At 41.0% G+C, this 20,651-nt stretch overlaps 1 protein-coding gene across 2 annotated transcripts in view; it reads right to left on the bottom strand.

The window, feature by feature from the left end:
• LOC135512392 (ninein-like protein) overlaps positions 1-20,055 on the bottom strand; it is a 42,120-nt gene extending 22,065 nt beyond the window's left edge. The window contains exons 1-3 of one of the 2 annotated variants that reach the window (XM_064934393.1): positions 19,763-20,055; positions 10,194-10,402; positions 4,783-4,879 (exon numbers count right to left, since the gene is read on the bottom strand). In XM_064934393.1, the coding sequence (XP_064790465.1) occupies positions 4,783-4,879; positions 10,194-10,376 (280 nt within the window). In that variant the 5' untranslated portion in view covers positions 10,377-10,402; positions 19,763-20,055. The remainder of the gene's footprint in view (positions 1-4,782; positions 4,880-10,193; positions 10,403-19,762) is intronic. The other variant, XM_064934394.1, reaches the window with a different exon arrangement.
• Between the last annotated feature and the right edge of the window lie 596 nt (positions 20,056-20,651).

Raw genomic sequence — 20,651 nt, 5'->3', positions numbered from 1 at the left:
ATTATGGAGGTGTGATGTGTCTTTGTTGGTGACACTGTCTGATTTATTTAGAATTCAAAAGGCACATTTAACCAGCATGGCTACCACAGCATTCTACAGCGATACACCATCCCTTCTGGTTTGAGCTTAGTGGGACTATTATTTGTTTTTCAACAGACAATGACCCAACACACCTCTAGGCTGTGAGGCTGGTTGAGAGAATTCCAAGAGTGTGCAAAGCTGTCAAGGCAAAGGGCGGCTACTTTGAAGAAGCTCAAACATATACACACGTATATACAGTGCCTTGCGAAAGTATTCGGCCCCATTGAACTTTGCGACCTTTTGCCACATTTCAGGCTTCAAACATATATACATCTCTGCATATAAAACTGTATTTTTTTGTGAAGAATCAACAACAAGTGGGACACAATCATGAAGTGGAACAACATTTATTGGATATTTCAAACTTTTTTAACAAATCAAAAACTGAAAAATTGGGCGTGTAAAATTATTCAGCCCCCTTAAGTTAATACTTTGTAGCGCCACCTTTTGCTGCGATTACAGCTGTAAGTCGCTTGGGGTATGTCTATCAGTTTTGCACATCAAGAGACTGAAATTTTTCCCATTCCTCCTTGCAAAACAGCTCGAGCTCAGTGAGGTTGGATGGAGAGCATTTGTGAACAGCAGTTCAGTTCTTTCCACAGATTCTCGATTGGATTCAGGTCTGGACTTTGACTTGGCCATTCTAACACCTGGATATGTTTATTTTTGAACCATTCCATTGTAGATTTTGCTTTATGTTTTGGATCATTGTCTTGTTGGAAGACAAATCTCCGTCCCAGTCTCAGGTCTTTTGCAGACTCCATCAGGATTTCTTCCAGAATGGTCCTGTATTTGGCTCCATCCATCTTCCCATCAATTTTAACCATCTTCCCTGTCCCTGCTGAAGAAAAGCAGGCCCAAACCATGATGCTGCCACCACGTTTGACAGTGGGTATGGTGTGGTCAGGGTGATGAGCTGTGTTGCTTTTACGCCAAACATAACGTTTTGCATTGTTGCCAAAAAGTTCAATTTTGGTTTCATCTGACCAGAGCACATTCTTTCACATGTTTGGTGTGTCTCCCAGGTGGCTTGTGGCAAACTTTAAACACTTTTTATGGATATCTTTAAGAAATGGCTTTCTTCTTGCCACTCTTCCATAAAGGCCAGATTTGTACAATATACGACTGATTGTTGTCCTTTGGACAGAGTCTCCCACCTCAGCTGTAGATCTCTGCAGTTCATCCAGAGTGATCATGGGCCTCTTGGCTGCATCTCTGATCAGTCTTCTCCTTGTATGAGCTGAAAGTTTAGAGGGACGGCCAGGTCTTGGTAGATTTGCAGTGGTCTGATACTGCTTCCATTTCAATATTATCGCTTGCACAGTGCTCCTTGGGATGTTTAAAGCTTGGGAAATCTTTTTGTATCCAAATCCGGCTTTAAACTTCTTCACAACAGTATTTCGGACCTGCCTGGTGTGTTCCTTGTTCTTCATGATGCTCTCTGCGCTTTTAACGGACCTCTGAGACTATCACAGTGCAGGTGCATTTATACGGAGACTTGATTACACACAGGTGGATTGTATTTATCATCATTAGTCATTTACGTCAACATTGGATCATTCAGAGATCCTCACTGAACTTCTGGAGAGAGTTTGCTGCACTGAAAGTAAAGGGGCTGAATAATTTTGCACGCCCAATTTTCCAGTTTTTGATTTGTTAAAAAAGTTTGAAATATCCAATAAATGTCGTCCAACTTCATGATTGTGTCCCACTTGTTGTTGATTCTTCACAAAAAAATACAGTTTTATATCTTTATGTTTGAAGCCTGAAACGTGGCAAAAGGTCGCAAAGTTCAAAGGGGCCGAATACTTTCGCAAGGCACTGTATGTATGTATGTATGTATGTATGTATGTATGTATGTATGTATGTATGTATGTATGTATGTATGTATATATATATATATATATACACACATACATACACACTTTTTTGGTTACTACATATTTCCATGTGTTATTTCATAGTTTTGATGTCTTCAGTATTATTCTACAATGTAGAAAATAGTAAAAATAAAGAAAAACCCTTGAATGAGCAGGTGTGTCCAAACTTCTGAATGGTACTGTATGGGAGTGAGTGTGTAGAGTCCTTTGAGTGTGCATAGTCAATGCAAAGAGAAAAAAAAATGTAATACAGGAAAAAATAAGAGAGAAACAAAAAGTGTCAATGCAGATAGTCCAGGAAGCCATTGTGTTCGAACTTTTAGCAGTCTTATGGCTTGGGGATAGAAGCTGTTCATGAGCCTGTTGGTGTCAGACTTGTTGCTCCGGTACCGCGGTAAAGCAGAGAGAACAGCCTATGGCTTGGGTGGCTGGTCTTAAACAATTTTCCCAGCCTTCCTTTATCAAACATGTTGGCTCACTATTTAAAAAGAAGACTGAGAACAAGATATAGGATGAAAAATATGTCCTTGTCTATAACTGTTCTGTACTATTTGTATGTTTTATGTGGACACCAGGAAGAGTAGCTGCTGCACGTGCAGTAGCTCAGGGAGATCCTGATAAACTAAACTAAAAACTAGCTAGCACTACCTAGAAAAAAAAAGTATATACATTTTTTTTTACAAATTGATATACTTGGAGTCAAAGTATCGATATAATATTTTCCACATAAAACATCCAAAGATAAAAATCACAATATGTAATATCTATCAATTAAAGTACTATCACTTCTTGTATCAACTGTATCAGTACTAAAGAAAAAAACAACATTTTAGACCAGCTGGGCATTTTGTCTGCCCACAATTACTACTATAAACATATTCTCACAAAAGCTTGTTAATGTTTAGTTACAAAGAAACAAGGGAGAAACTATAGTGTAGACTTAGTAGTAGCCAAATCTCTGGTCATACAAAAAAACATTGTCAAACACACCCTTTAAAAAAAGGGCTTTTCAAAAGGACAGTGGTCATCAGTTCCCAGAAACTAACTTGGCAATAAACTTAAATCATACTGTAACATTCTGGGAAGGAGGAGGGAAACTCTGGTGCCCTCCCAGATCCTCTTACTGCAATACCCTAAAACTCAAGAAACACATTTCAAAATAAAAACACACACACACCAATGTATGGCCAACTAAAGTTCACAAATCATATAAAGTGAATGGCTGTACAATACATGATATCTTAACTGAGTTTGGGTTTGTTAAAAAAGGTACAGGACGTTTAAAACAGTATTTGTTTCAGAATAAAATCCATCCTGGAGCTAAATCAGGACAGAGATTATTAACTGGATCAACTGCATTTCCGTAGGGAGGGAAGATACTAAATATAGCCTATCCTTTTGATGTCTCCAATAGTACTGTCGTCATTTACTGTTGGAGTCCTCATTCAGGTGATCTCACGGTCAATCCACCCTGTGCAACAAACCAGAATATCCAAAATGAAGTACGGATCTAAAAAATGATTTTGATTGCTTTCGACGAGGTCATACTAAGGCAGACTATCTCATATAAAAGCAGACGTTTATCCACAAGGATACAATGTTTACTTAAAACAATCCATCTTAGAGTACAAATTATACCATGACATTCAGGTGAAGGGTGGGTCTCTATTGTGCTACGCAATTGCGCAGCACAATTTAATTTTCATGGGCCGAACAATAATAAAGATGTGCCTCCCAGGTGGCGCAGTGGTTAAGGGCGCTGTACTGCAGTGCCAGCTGTGCCATCAGAGACTCTGGGTTCGCGCCCAGGCTCTGTCGTAACCGGCCGCGACCAGGAGATCCGTGGGGCGACGCACAATTGGCCTAGCGTCGTCCGGGTTAGGGAGGGCTTGGTCGGTAGGGATGTCCTTGTCTCATCGCGCACCAGCGACTCCTGTGGCGGGACGGGCGCAGTGCGCGCTAACCAAGGTTGCCAGGTACACAGTGTTTCCTCCGGCACATTGGTGCGGCTGGCTTCCGGGTTGGATGCGCGGTGTGTTAAGAAGCACATTGGTGCGGCTGGTTGGGTTGTGTATCGGAGGACGCATGACTTTCAACCTTCACGCAGAACAGGTAGCCTACATTCAATATAACACATGAGTTGAATCAAAACATGTTGTTTTCTACCCTAGTTCATGAGTTAATGGGTGGAGTCTTCACAACTTGCGTGACAAACATTTATTTCTTTACATGAAATTACATTTATGACAGTGTATTTGTCACTATTAAGCATTTAACAATTTAATTAGAACATATACCTTAAATCCTGTACGAATCGTGGATCTTGGAGATCACATAAAGTGCACTGTAAGTGTAACTATGTCTACTTATCACTTCGTTATGCGTCGCTGAGAAAACAGTTGATGTAGGCCTATGCCACTGCAAAATCAAATTCTTCTAACCGAAAGAGTCACCTTGCTGGATGGATTGGATGTGCATTAGTGTCTAGCTGTAGGCTAGATGTCTAGTGAGATTGTTGGCCATCATCAGCTGATCCAGGAAAGAAAACAAATATGACAAATTGTTAAATTTGCATTATTTAGAGACGCTCCAAAGTTTGACTTTTGTTGCTTTTAGGGGAGCTAACGGCTCATTAAAAAGGGAGCTGGGCCCCCCCCGGCATTCGCACCTCGAATCTGATCAATAAACCCATCTTATTCACACATGGGGTCAGTGGACATGGAAAAACAGCTATCTGAACTGATTAGGTACATAAACAAATTAGTGTATTTGCGCAGACATCTAAATGCAAAGCTCCACCTCCCCAGCATGCGTGTTTTACCTGGCTCCAGGTAACTGCTCTCCTCTTCAGAGGTGCTGAAGTCCAGAGAGCGTGATAGCACAGCTACAAAGCCTTCTTTGAACTCCTCAAAATTCACCTGCATAACAAAAAGGGAAAGTGAATTAATTGTGTACACTATTAGCAACGCACATGCCCCGCCCACATGAGGATCTGTTCTTTTTAGCGATCCATTAACTATGTTTGAGGGGTGCAAAATCGACTTGTCACTTAAATCTCGCAGCACTGATTGTTTTCATACTCTGGCGGCTCTTCCCAATCTTGCTTGTGCCATTCGTTTTCTCCGTTAACAAAAACAGTGGAAATGTTTGTAATGACATGTCAAACACTCTGGTTATGGCTGAAGCAGCCTCAATGGAATACAATGGCTTAATGTTGGATCCATAAGAAAGCTAAAACGCTTCAGTGATTTTTTGTGCAATTGAAAAATACAGTGGAAATGTTTACAAATGAAATGCGCTGAAATTAAAGCAACTTACGCAAATGAACACTGTATGGACCGGTCTGATCTCGCAAACAATACAATGCATTTGGAAAGTATTCAAACCCCTTGACTTGTTCCACTTCATTATGTTGTTACAGCCATATTCTAAAATATACTCAATAAAAATTGATTGACACACAATGAAAAATCTAAATTGTTTACATTTACTACATATAAAAAAACAGGAATACTTTATTCACCTAAGTATTCAGAACCTTCGCTATGAGACTCAAAATTGAGCTCAGGTGAGATGTTTCTACAACTTGACTGGAGTCCACCTGTGGCAAATTCAATTGATTGGACATGATTTGGAAAAGCAGACACCTGACTATAGAAGGTTCGTCAGTTGACAGTGCATTTCAGAGCAAAAACCAAGCCATGAGGTCAAAGGAATTGTCCATAGCGCTACGAGACAGGATTGTGTCGAGGCACAGATCTGGAGAAGGGTACCAAACATTTCTGCAGCATTGAAGGTCCAAGAATACAGTTGCCTCCATTCTTAAATGGAAGAAGTTTGGAACCACCAAGACTCTTCCTAGAGCCGGCCACTCGGCCAAACTGAGCAATCAGGGAGGTGACCAAGAACCCGATCGTCACTCACAGAGCTCCAGACTTCATCTGTGGAGATCGGTTGTCCTTCTAAAAGGTTCTCCCATCACTCCACCAATCAGGACTTTATAATAGAGAGTGGCCACACGGAAGCAACTCCTCAGTAAAAGGCACATGACAGTCCGCTTGGAGTTTGCCAAAAGGCACCAAAAGGACTCGCAGACCATGAGAAACAAGATTCTCTGTTCTGATGAAACCAAGATTAAACTTTTAACCTGAATGCCAAGCATCACGTCTGGAGGAAATCTGGCACAATCCCTATAGTGAAGCATTGTGGTGGCAGCATCATGTTGTGAGGATGTTTTTCAGCGGCAGAGACTGGGAGACTAGTCAGGATCGGGAGAATGATGAACGGAGCAGAGAGATCCTTGATGAAAACCTGCTCCTGAGCGCTCCGGACCTCAGATTGGGGGAGAAGGTTCACCTTCCAACAGGACAACGACCCTAAGCACACAGCCAAGACCATGCTGGAGTGGCTTCGGAACAAGTCTCAATGTCCTTGCGCCGGGACTTGAACATGGTCAAACATTTCTGGAGAGACCTGACTGTGCAGCAACGCTCCCCATCCAACCTGACAGAGCTTGGGCTCATGTTTGATTTGATTTTCAAATACCTTTGCATTCATGTCAGAGTGATTCGGGACAAAAGAGTGCTGAGTAGCAGGCAGTTAGCAAGTTTAGTAGGCTACTAATGACCATCAGCAGTAGCAGAGCATGGAGAAGCCTATTTATAGTGACGAAGCGGTCACACCTCGTAACCGACAGTGTGGCACTAATACGGTCACCGAGACAGTCTATTATTTATTTACATTTTTAATAGGAGTGCATTATAAGAAAAGTGAAATTTTACAATAGATTGAATACCTGAATTCCCACCAAAATGACTTTACTCCATTCATTATTTGTTTTAGGTGGTATAATTTGAAAAAAATCATTGGTCCCACTAGTGCATTTATAAGAATAAATTCAATGACCGTTGCGTACCATTGTGAGACATGACTACAAAGGGAAACCCAGCCGCAAGCTGCCCAGTGATGCAAGCCTACCAGATGGGCAAAATGGTTTTTATGCTCGATTTGAGGCAAGCAACACTGAAGCATGCATGAGAGCACCAGCTGATCCGGATGACTGTGATCCCGCTCTCCGTAGCTGATGTGAGCAAGACCTTAAAACAGGTCACATTCACAGATTACACGTGCTCTGTGTACACGTCCTGGCAGAGTTTGTAATACCTACAGTTGAAATAGGAACGTTACATACACCTTAGCCAAATACATTTAAACTCAATTTTTCACAATTCCTGACATATAATCAGAATAAAAATTCCCTGTCTTAGGTCAGTTAGGATGACCACTTTATTTTAAGAATTAAAATGTCAGAATAATAGAAAGAACGATTGATTTCAGCTTTTATTTCTTTCATCACATCCCAGTCACATTCACTCAATTAGAATTTGGTAGCATTGCCTTTAAATTATTTAACTTGGGTCAAACTTTCCACAAGCTTCCCACAATAAGTTGGGTGAATTTTGGCCCATTCCTCCTGACAGAACTGGTGTAACGGAGTCAGGTTTGTAGGATCTTTGCATGCACACGCTTATTCAGTTCTGCCCAAAAATGTTCAACATGATTAAGGTCAGGGCTTTGTGATGGCCACTCCAATACCTTGGCTTTGTTGTCCTTAAGCCATTTTGCCACAACTTTGGAAGTATGCTTGGGGTCATTGTCCATTTGGAAGACCCATTTGCGACCAAGCTTTAACTTCCTGACTGATGTCTTGAGATGTTGCTTCAATATATCCATGTAATTTTCCTACCTCATGATGCCATTTATTTTGTGAAGTGCACCAGTCCCTCCAGCATCAAAGCACCCCCACAACATGTTTCCAACCCATGCTTCACGGTTGGGATGGTGTTCCTCGGCTTGCAAACATCCCCCTTTTTCCTCCAAACATAACGATGGTCATTATGGCCAAACAGTTTTATTTTGTTTCATCAGACCAGAGGACATTTCTCCAAAAAGTACGATGTTTGTCCCCATGTGCAGTAGCAAACCGTATTCTGGCTTTTTAGTGGAGGTTTTTGGAGCAGTGGCTTCTTCCTTGCGGAGTGGCCTTTCAGGTAATGTTGATATACGACTCGTTTTACCGTGACTATAGCTACTTGTTTCCTCCAGCATCTTCACAAGATCCTTTGCTGTTGTTCTGGGACTGATTTGCACTTTTCGCAGAACATGTCTCCTTCCTGAGCGGTATGACACCTGCGTGGTCCCATGGTGTTCATACTATTGTCTGTACAGATGAACGTGGTACCTTGAGGTGTTTGGAAATTGCTCCCAAGGATGAACCAGCCTTGTGGAGGTCTACAATTTTTTTTATGAGGTCTTGGCTGATTTATTTTTATTTTCCCATAATGTCAAGCAAAGAGTTTGAAGGTAGGCCTTGAAATACATCCACAGATACACCTCCAATTGACTCAAATTATGTCAATTAGCCTATCAGAAGCTTCTAAAGCCATGACTTTTTCTGGAATTTTCCAAGCGGTTTAAAGGCACAGTCAACTTAGTGTACGTAAACCTCCGACCCACTGGAATTGTGATACAGTGAATTATAAATGAAATAATCTGTCTGTAAACAATTATTGGAAAAATTACTTGTGTCATGCACAAACTAGATATCCTAACTGACTTGCCAAAACTATAGTTTGTTAACAAGAAATATATGGAGTGGTTGAAAAACGAGTTTTAATGCACCAAACTAAGTGTATGTAAACTTCCGACTTCAACTGTACATTTCAAGCAGACCACCTTAGTCCCTGTGACCAAGAAAGGGAAGGTAACCTGCCTAAATGACTACAGTCCCGTACCACTCACGTCAGTAGCCATGAAGTCCTTTGAAAGGCTGGTCATAGCTCACATTATCCTAGAAACCCTAGTCCCACTCCAATTCGCATACTGCCCCAGCAGTTCCACAGTTGACGCAATCTCAAGCGCACTGCCCTTTCCCACCTGGACAAAAGAAACATCAATGTGAGAATGCTGTTCAGTGACTACTGCTCAGCGTACAACACCATAGTGCCCACCAAGCTCATTACTAAGCTAAACACCTCCCTCTGCAACGGGATCCTAAAGGGCCGCCCCCAGGTGGTAAGGTAGGCAACAACACATATGCTACGCTGATCCTCAATACAGGGGCCCCCTCAGGGATGCATGCTTAGTCCCCTCTTATACTCCCTGTTCACACAGAACTGCTCCAACACCATCATTAAGTTCAGACGACACAACAGTGGTAAGCCTGATTAGCGACAACGATGAGACAGCCTATAGGGAGGTCAGAAACCTGGCAGTGTGGTGCCAGGACAACAAACTCTCCCTCAAAGTGAGCAAGACAAAGGAGCTGATCATGGACTACAGGAAAAGGAGGGCCGAATACATCCCCCTTCACACCGATGGGGCTGCAGTGGAGTAGGTCAAGAGTTTCAAATTCCTTGGTGTCCACATCACCAACGAACTATCATGGTCCAAACACAGCAAGACAGTCATGAAGAGGGCACAACACCACCTCTTCCCCTCAGGAGACTGAAAAAATTGGCATTGGTCTCTAGATCCTCAAAATGTTCTACAGCTGCACCATCGAGAGCATCCTGACCGTTGCATCACCACCTGGAATGGCAACCGCTCCACCGACCGTAAGGCGCCATAGAGGGTAGTGCGTACGGCCCAGTATATCACTGGGGCCAAGCTTCCTGATATCCAGAACGTATATACACTCGCCAGTGTCAGAGACTCCAGTCACCCAAGTCATAGATTGTTCTGTTACCGCATGGCAAGCGGGCCTGGAGCACCAAGTCTAGGTCTAAAAGGCTCCTCAACAGCTTCTTCCCCCAAGCCATAAGACTGCTCATTACTTTACCCCTACTTGCATGTACAAATTACCCCGATTAACCAATAGCCCCGCACATTGACTCAGTACCGTTACCCCCTGTATATACTGTAGCCTTATTATTGTTATTTTCTTGTTACTTTTAATTGTAAAAATTACTTTAGTTTAATTAGTAAATATTTTCTTAGCTCTATTTCTTGAACTGTATTGTTGGTTAAAGCTTGTAAGTAAGCATTTCACGGTAAGGTCTAAACCGGTTGTATTTGGCACATGTGACAAATACAATTTGATTTGACTACTGAATAAAAGGTAGGAAAGTGTTATAACAGCTATTACACAACTATGCATGTCAGAACTTAACATGTTTTAAAGTAAGAGGAATTACAGAGAGAGAAGTTACTAAAAGTGGTCTGGTCTCATACCCGAGCATAGTGGTGTGGTCCTAGCAAGGTGTCCAACAGTAGGGGAAGGTGAGCATCCAGGGATAGCTTGTGGCAAAGGGCTGACAACTCTTCCTTGTCCAGGTAACCAGTGCCTGTGGTGTCACAGCTGTGAAACTCCTCCTTCAGCTGGGCCACATAGCGGTTCTGCTCTTCCTCATCCATCCCAGTACATATTGCAAGGCTTGCACCTACAGTGAAATGGGATGGCGGACAGGAAGAGACTGTGGTAAGCACAATAAAACGTTCAATCACATATGTCTACATCTGCACGCTTGCACAATACACACACAATGCAACTTCAATTAGTCTTACATCCAGGAAACTCTATACATTGCAATAGACTACTAGGCCTGAACTATGTACTGTGGTAAAATGTTTTAGTGAGACAGACCATCTAAATATATATTTGCTGCCCTTACAGGCTGACTACACCACTCGCGTCGCGTATGCGAGCGTTGCTAAATAAATTTAGAAATTGTTCAATTATCGCGCCAACAAGAATTGTTGCCAAGGGCTAAAAGAGAAGTCAGTTCTATTTGTGACGCAGATCGCGCTGCAAGTCCTGCCTCTCCCATCTCCTCATTGGTTATACCCACGTGGGTGACTGAAATACACCTAATTTATGAAAGTTGCCGGTAATACACCTAATTTATGAAAGTTGCCAATCGCAATATAAAGAGAAGAAAAAGCCTGGAAGGAAGAGGAGAGATGACTAGAAACGAGTCGGTTGACCGTTTTATGTGCGGATTAATTTGCGGAGTAGAGGAACAAATTAGCTAGCAAGTGCAAATGAACTAGCTAAATTGCCATAAATGTTTAATGCTTTTCAACCTGTCCCCAAAATAATATAATTGGCTCAGAGTTTGTTTTGATATTTTAACCTACGTATCGTGATTGCGTTTGGTGTGGCGGGACAAAATACATTTATGCACGATTTTTCCCCCCATGGCCTTGGATTACAGCAAGGGCCCAAAACATCTGCCTCAGTGGTTGCAATGACCTGCACTGAATTCTGGAGTTGGTCTTGATTGACATCAATTATGTAAGGCGGGTGAGTTCTATCATTATTGGTATCACCTTAAAGGCTAATTATTTTGTTTGGCCCTATTACATACCATTGCAAAAAAAATAAATGTAACTTGCTATATATGACCGCCTACGACCTTCAGGTTTAGTAGCACAAGTAACAGCAGTTCATAAATACCAGCATATTCAGCAATTAATGTCAAATTGTCACTTTGAATAAACTCTGGCACAAGTGGTAAAAGGTTGAGGTTGGGTCAACATTTGGCAATGTATAGGCTAGAAGAGAATGCTGTTCAAAGACTACAGCTCATCGTTCAACAGTCCCCTCCAAGCTCGGTCCCCTGGGACTGAACACCTCCCTCTGCAACTGGATCCTGGACTTCCTGACGGGCCGCCCCCGGGTGGTGAGGTTAGGCAACAACACTTACGCCACACTGACCCTCAACACGGGGGGCCCCTCAGGGGTGTGTGCCTAGTCCCCTCCTGTACACCCACGACTCAATCAATAAGTTCACTGACAACATAAGAGCATTGGGCCAGTAACCGAAAGTCCACTAGTTCAAATCACTGAGCCGGCAAGTTGGAACATTTTTTACCATTCTGCCCGTGAGCAAGGCAGTTAACAACAACTGCTCCCCAGTCACCGGTGACATTGATAGAGGCAGCCCCCGCACCTCTGATTAAGAGAGGTTTGGGTTAAATGCGGAAGACACATTTAGGTTGAATGCATTCAGTTAGTGACTAGGTATCCACTTTCCTTTTGGCAGGCTTGATCACCGACGGTGATGAGACAGCATACAGGGAGGTCTGGCAGTGTGGTGCCAGGACAACAACCTCTCACTCAATGTCAGTAAGACCAAGGAGCTCATTGTGAACTACAGGAAATATGGGGGAGAGCACACCCCCTTCGACATCGACGGGGCTGTACTGGAACGGGTCGAGAGTAGAGGCAGACCGATAATGATTTTTCAGCGCCAATACCGATTATTGGAGGACCAAAAAAAAAAATGGCGATACAGATTTAAAATAAATATATATATAAAGAAAAACACACACAGTTGAGGTCTGAAGTTTTACATACACCTTAGCCAAATACATTTAAACTCAGTTTCACAATTCCTGACATTTAATCCAAGTAAAAATTCCCAGTCTTAGGTCAGATAGGATCACCACTTTATTTTAAGAATGTGAAATGTCAGAATAATAGTAGACAATTATTTCAGCTTTTATTTCTTTCATCACAGTCCCAGTGGGTCTTTATTTTACATACACTCAATTAGTATTTGGTAGCATTGCCTTTAAATTGTTTAACTTGGGTCAAATGTTTCAGGTAGCGTTCCACAAGCTTCCCACAATAAGTTGGGCTAATTTTGGCCCATTCCTCCTGACAGAGCTGGTGCAACTGAGTCAGGTTTGTAGGCCTCCTTGCTTGCACACGCTTTTTTTTAGTTCTGCCCACCAAATTCTTTGGGATTGAGGTCAGGGCTTTGTGATGGCCACTCCAATACCTTGACTTTGTTGTCCTTAAGCCATTTTGGTTTTTGAAGTATGTTTGGGGCATTGTCCATTTGCGACCAAGCTTTAACTTCTTGACTGATGTCTTGAGATGTTGCTTCAACATATCCACATAATTTTCCTACCACATGATGCCATCTATTTTGTGAAGTGCACCAGTCCCTCCTGCAGCAAAGCACCCCCACAACATGATGCTGCCACCCCCGTGATTCACAGTTGAGATGGTGTTCTTCGGCTTGGAAGCCTCCCCCTTTTTCCTCCAAACATAACATTACGGCCAAACAGTTCTATTTTGTTTCATCAGACCAGAGGACATTTCTCCAAAAAGTACGATCTTTGTCCCAATGTGCAGTTGCAAACCGTAGTCTGGATTTTTTATGGCGGGTTTGGAGCAGTGGCTTCTTCTTTGCTGAGCGGCCTTTCAGATTACGCCTATATAAAAGACTCGTTGTACTGTGGCTTTTGCTACGTTTGTACTCTTCACAAGGTCCTTTGCCGTTGTTCTGGGATTGATTTGCACTTTTTGCACCAAAGTACGTTCATCTCTAGGAGACAGAACATGTCTCCTTCCTGAGTGGTATGACGGCTGCATGGTCCCATGGTGTTTTTACTTGCGTACTATTGTTTGTACAGATGAACGTGGTACCTTCAGATGTTTGGAAATTGCTCCCAAGGATGGACCAGATTTGTGGAGGTCTACAATTATTTTTATGAGTTCTTGGCTGATTTCTTTGGATTTTCCATGATGTCAAGCAAAGAGGGACTGAGTTTGAAGGTAGGCCTTGAAATACATCCACAGGTACACCTCCAATTGACTCAAATGAGGTCAACTAGCCTATCAGAAGCTTCTAAAGCCATTTTCTGGAATTTTCCAAGCTGTTTAGAGGCACAGTCAAGTTAGTGGATGTCAAGGTATTGGAGTGGCCATCACAAAGCCCTGACCTCCATCCTATTGAAAATGTGTGGGCAGAACTGAATAAGCATGTGCGAACGAGGAGGCCTACAAACCTGACTCTGTTACACCAGCTCTGTCAGGAGGAATGGGCCAAAATTCGCCCAACTTATTGCGGGGAAGCTTGTGGAGGGCTACCCAAAATGTTTGACCCAAGTTAAACAATTTAAAGGCAATGCTACTAAATACTAATTGAGTTTATGTAAACTTCTGAACCACTGGGAATGTGATGAATGAAATAAATCACTATTATTATTCTGACATTTCCTATTTTTAAAATAAATTGGTGATTCTAACTGACCTAAGACTGGGAATTTTTACTAGGATTAAATGTCAGGAATTGTGAAAAACTGAGTTTAAATGTAGTTGGCTAAGGTGTATGTAAACTTCCGACTTAAACTGTACATTTGTGCTTTTGTTAAATCATCAACTGTTTGGCGTAGTAGGCTGTGATTCGATGATAAACTAACAGGCACCGCATTGATGATATGCAATGCATGACAAGCTAGTTAACATAGTAATAAATCATCAATCATGTGTAGCTAACTAGTGATTGATAGGTTCAATGCTAGCTAGCAACTTACCTCCATGCAGACACAAGGTCCTTTTGACACTGCACTCTCTAACAGGTGGTCAGCCTGCCAATCAGTTTCCTCGTGGAATGCAATGTAATCGGCGTCCAAAAATGGCGTTTACCGATTGTTATGAAAACTTGAAATCGGCCCTAATTAAGTTGGTCGACCTCTAGTCGAGAGCTTCAAGTTCCTTAGCATCCACATCACTAAGGACTTAACATGGTCCACACACTCTTTACGAGGGAACGACAGCACCTCTTTCCCCTCAAGAGGTTGAAAAGATTTGTCAAAGGCCTTCAGATCCTCAAAAAGTTTTACAGCTGCACCATTGAGAGAAAGTATTCAGACCCCTTGACTTTATCCCCATTGTTACATTACAGCCTTATTCTAAAATTGCAAAAAACTCATTATATATATATATATATATAAAAAATGTTCTTATGTAAATGTGATTTTGTTGAAGCACCTTTGGTAGAGATTACAGCCTCGAGTATGACGCTACAAGCCTAGCACAGGTGTATTTGGGGAATTTCTCCCATTCTTCTCTGCATACCCCCTCAAGTTCTGTCAGGTTGAACAGGAGCGTCGCTGCACAGCTATTTTCAGGGATGGTGCCAGGTTTCCTGCAGATGTGACCCATGGCATTCATGCCAAAGAGTTCAGTCTTGGTTTCATCAGACCAGAGAATCTTGTTTCTCATGGTCTGAGAGTCCTTTAGGTGCCATTTAGCAAACACCAAGCGGCCGGTCATGCGCACACAGACTTTAACACTTACACTGTATACTGCTGCTACTCATTTTTCAAATGTAATTGGTACATTTTCAAAAAGTACAAAACTTTAAACTGATAACACTTGTAATGCGCCCCATCTTATTTTCAGAACATTTGATTGTGCATTCATTGGGGTTTCACATACGTTTCACTTCCAAGTCATTCAAGCAACAACAAAGAATTATGAAATTCTATGAGAACATTTTGTTTATTCACTATTAAGTCATTTAAAATAGCATTTAAAGCTGCAATGTGTTACTTTTTGGGCAACCGGACCAAATTGACTGGAAATGTGAGTTACAAATCTGTTGTTCTCATTGAAAGCAAGTTTAAGAAGCTGTAGATCTGTTGTGTGTGCGCCATTTCTATGCTTTCCATTCTTAAAATGTTGTTTTACTTTCAGTTTTGTACACCACTTGGTTATGGAAGATATATTTCACAGTGGTTTTGGTGGTACAATGATTCTTCACATGCTTGTTTTGTCACAAACTGAAATTAGGCAAACTATTAGAATTTTAGCAACCTGCATATTTAATCCAATAGCAAAAAATACAAGATACAAATTTCAAAACTGTTCTTTGAAGTGCTGAAGAGAAAGCATAGTAGATGTAAATATTATTTTCTATACAGTATTTGACATACAAATTATAAAAATAAATGTATCTAATGGCAGGTTGTGAGCATGTTGATTAACACAGCTTCAGCTTCATTATCCTTATACAGTACATACAAAGGACAAATCATCAGAAATAGGGGTATTGTTAGCAAATGTTAACATGTATCACAGTGTTGTATGCCATTTTTGCCCCATGCAACATTGTACCAGATCACATTTTTTATGTGACTTGTCAACTGATACATTATCGCCTGTCTCTCTGTTTGAAAGTGTTTCAATGAAATTCAGGTAATGAGTGGAATATATTGTTATATAAAACCCAGCTATTTCAGCAGTGCATTGTACACTACACTATAATCCCTAATGGTAGTACATAAGAGTGACTCTTTCCAGTATGTGCAATTGAAGCACACTGGCTGATGGAGAATGCAGTATATGAGTAGGCAGCCCTTGTCCTGGAATTATTTAGATTTACATTTGGTTCAGTTGTCAACTAACGTGAATTCAATGTGAACATTGGCATTGACAAATCCAATGACATTTCACTATGTCAGTGGATTTAGGTTTAAAGTTGGGGTGAAACAAAATGACAAAATGCCCTTGTGTTGATGACTCTCTGCAAATCCAATTAGATTTACAGTACGTTAACTAGGCACTACATAATTTTGGTTCAGTCGTTATCTGTTTCGAGCAGTTTGATTGATAGTCGTTATCATAATTGTACATTAGAGTATACACACACACCATACTTTATGTTTCTACTTTACAGACATACATTTTCATTATGTAGTTCTCAAAGTGTGTAGTAGACAAACCAGTTAAAAATCTATAGGTTTATCAAACGGTTAAGTGATTATCAATTAAGAAAGTCAGATTAAAGATTTCCTGGTTGCTAAAAATCTAACATGCTGACCACAACGCTTGTGTTACGTGTGTGAGCATTGCAAAATAAATGTACACATACATGTTATTCAATCCAAACTGCTCGTGCACATCTAAAATAGAACTTAGTTCAATTTGACACCTGATGCGCTGCAAGTCCCGCCTCTCCCATCTCCTCATTGGTTTTTAGGAGCATATACCCACCTGGCTGATTGAAAGATGAACTGATGTCCACACTCTAGTCGGTAGTGGTAACGCACCTTAAAGTTGGTTGCTAACTGCCATATAAAGTCCAAAGAAGACCGAAGGAGGAGAGATTACTAGAAACAAACTAGTTTTACCCTTATAGCTGTGGATTCAATTGTCAGAGTGGAGGACCTTGAGCATTTCAGGTAAAATAACAACCTAGTGTTTATATTCCAGGACAAATTAGCTAGCAACAGCAAGATAACTAGCCAAATGTCCATGAATGTTTCAAGTGTTTCGACCTGTCCCCAAATTAATATAGTTTGTTCATTGTTCGTTTTGATAGTTCAACATGCCGGTCATGATTGAGTCTGGTGTGGATGGACAAAATCAACATGCGCACGATGGCGCATGCCCGGTCTAGTCAGCATGTAATAGTTTGTCTAATTTCAGTTTGTGGCGCAAAACAAGCAATTATAGTGTAGAGAATCATTGTACCATCTAAACCGCTTCTAAATATATTTTCCATAACCAAAAATATAACATTTTCAGCTGGTGTACATAACCGAAAGAAAGAGACACAAAAACAAAATTTAATAACGGGACGCATAGAACAGATGTACTGCTTCTTAGACTTGCTTTCAATGAGTGACAGATCTATAACACCCATTCTATGCGCATTTGGTCAGGTTACCCAAAAAGTTACATATTGCCGCTTTAAGTAATAGATAGTAAACTGTATTTTAACAAAAGATAATTAAGGGATAATCAACCTTCCACTGAGTTGCATTATTTTCCAAAGAACGCATAGAGCCCCTCATTGATTATTCCTTTTAAACTAAGGCTATAATTTAACACATTTTCCACTAGAAATGTGTTGATTTGCAGGTAGAAATGTGTTCAACATCCACTGAAGTAGCTAGCAAGTTTACTACATAGCTACAGTAGTTGCTGTTGTAACCAAACAAACAGACTTGCTATTTAGCTATCCAAACCATCAGTCCTACTTTGCGATTATGAAAATCGAATTCAACAAAACCAAATAGGCCTACTGTTTTATATTCAAATTCTGCTTTCAAAAGCGGTTCAAGCAAAACATGTAAAAATGAACAGCCATTGCATTCTATCACGCAAATAACTGTGCGTTATAGGGAAACAACGCATGCTCTAGAATGCACTTCAAGACAATTAGAAAGGACTATTCAACAATGCCATTGTAGAAATAAAAAATAATGTGAGCATTATATTGTAAAAGGCAATTACTTTATATGAACATGTATTGCCATCTGAAAGATGAAACACTGATTTAAGTTTAGTGAAAAAGTGGCTGATTTAATTGAAAATGTGCTTAGAGTTATGAAACTTCTGCCCTTTTGATGGTCTGTTAAGTTTTGTACTAAGAGTTGTGGAAATGTACTACATGGGCCTACTTGTGAAAACTGCACCAAAGCTATTAAAAAATATATTTTCTCTGCATTGTAAGGAAGGGATCGTAACTAAGCGTTTCATGATCAAATATACACCTGTTGTATTAAGGGCATGTGACAAATGTTTTTATTTGATTTTCTTTATAAGTAGGAATAAAAAAAATCATATAAATCATTATTGATGCATGCGTCTTTTTCCAATCACCCCATTGAATAAATAAAGTTGCCTATTGCACACTGTGCAAAGAAAAATATAGCCTGTCTAATGTCATGCATTAACAGACTAGTCAGTTTGTTCTAGCCCAGATTTGGACTAAAGGATCCTAACGTTACTCCTTAGTCCAAGGACCTTACATGGGCTCCTGAGTTGCACAGCGGTCTAAGGCACTGCATCTCAGTGCTAGAGGCGTCACCCTTGTTCGATTCCAGGCTGTTTTACAACCGGCTGTGATTGGAAGTCCCATAGGGCGGTGCTAAATTGGCCCAGCGTCTTTCGGGTTGTAAATAACAATTTGTTCTTTGCTGACTTGCCTAGTCAAATAAAGATACAATTTTTAAAATAAACTTTGTTTAAAAAAGGGCTAATTGGCTCTGGAAGACAAAACAGCCAAATACTCCATCCAACATGAATCATGCTGTATGGTCCTAGAAACATAAATCCCTCTACTTTCATATCACATCAAAATCATTACAAACGCAAAACACACTTACCCTACCCACCACAAAGTGCCGATGGCACCTTAATTGGGTAGGAAGGGCTCATAGTGGGCCTTAAGGCTGGAACAGTATAGATGGAATGGTAAGGAACACATTAAACACATGGTTTCCATGTGTTTGATTCCATTCCATACACTCCATTCCAGACATTATTATGAGCCGTCCTCCCATATGTAACCTCGTACGCTGTTTAAATCGGTTAACACAGTTGCGGCCTACAGTATTTTTTAGTGACAACACATTTGTGGCATCAGTATTCCCTTTACACACGTGTTGAGAGATGCATAAAGCCTATTACCACTGGTAGTCCACTCGGTCTTCCATCCGTTTTCCGTAAACAAGCACTGTAACATGGAAATTAGACCGTGTGGGAACCCTAACCCTTAGGTGTGTATCGATTTAACACATGTTTGCATTATTTCTTGCCAATATAAATTAACCTCCTTATGCTTCTAAAACCGTACCGCAAGTCATGCATAATTTTCAGGCAGAACACACGGCTCATAACAAAAAACTCCCCCCCTACAGAAGACGCCATCCAATGACTTGTGTAATGTAATAGAACAGAGGCGTGATCAAGGGCTACATTAATTCTATCACAGATTGATCAATACTTGGCAGCCGGTTTCTTGGCTTGAAGTCGCAAGCGTGAGTCGGCTATGCTTCACCATGGGAACGGGAAACCAGCCATGACGAAACAAAAGATACGGTAAAATAGAAGACAAAAAGGATACAAAGTAGCCTATCCAAACTATCCACTTTTCGCGCACTCTATGAACTAAAACCGTTACCAGGTAGCATCATCCTTTCCTTTGTAAACAATAATTATTGCTATTTTATGACAGAGTAGGCTAGCCTAATAATAATTAAATTGTTCTTACCGTTTTAACAGTAGCCTATACCGAAGCCTCTAAGAATAGTCACAGCTGGTCCAACATGAGCATCGGATTATGTGTTTTCTTTTTGAAAATATGAAGATGGGTTCCGTCTGTCTCGGTGTTCTTTTATGGAAAACGGGTCATGTTTGCATAGCTCTTGTCTATGAAGTGACCACAAGTAGATATGTGCGTGGCGGGTGGAAATCTCACTCCTTACGTGGGCTACAGAGGGAAGATCTCTCTCAATATCCTCCTAGCGTCCACTGGAGGCTGGCACTCAGAAGTACCGAAAGCTAGGCGACGCTGTGCTTTGCTTTGAGGTGTTTGAAGAAAACGTGCACGTTATTTTTGCACAGGCGTTGCTGACGCATGCCAGATCTTACAACGCATGGATCAGTATTTTAAGTATCAGCTAACCATATCGTAATTTATAGCAACCTGTCAGTCGATGACGTGGCACGCAACCATTGGTTGATGCATGCAACGTCTGAGCAGGGGAATGGAACCATTTTCATGCTGGAGGCTCAAGTTCGCAGCCCCTACTGGTCAGACAGTTGTCTATGTATTTATTTAGAATCAGAGAGCTGGGGTTTGAACGAGTGCAGGCAACTGCCGACTGACTGATCAACAAATCACCTTGGCTTGCATAATAAAAAACGACTCATTATTATTTGCAGATCAGTCAATCATTAGTAATTTACCCATCATACATCATGGTTTTGATCCTCTCGAACACTGCCCTGGTTTACATGACTGACTGCTCCAGACTGTAGTGCCAAATTAGTCGTCTATTAGCTTTATGCCTGCACAGTAGGCTACAAAAGACACCTTTCCCACTTACGTATACTACAGCATTCTGTGCAAAATATATTTTTTATTTATTTCACCTTTA

This window comes from Oncorhynchus masou, chromosome 24 (assembly GCF_036934945.1).
Source record: "Oncorhynchus masou masou isolate Uvic2021 chromosome 24, UVic_Omas_1.1, whole genome shotgun sequence".
NCBI lineage: Eukaryota > Metazoa > Chordata > Actinopteri > Salmoniformes > Salmonidae > Oncorhynchus > Oncorhynchus masou.
This window is presented reverse-complemented; position numbering and strand designations above follow the sequence as displayed.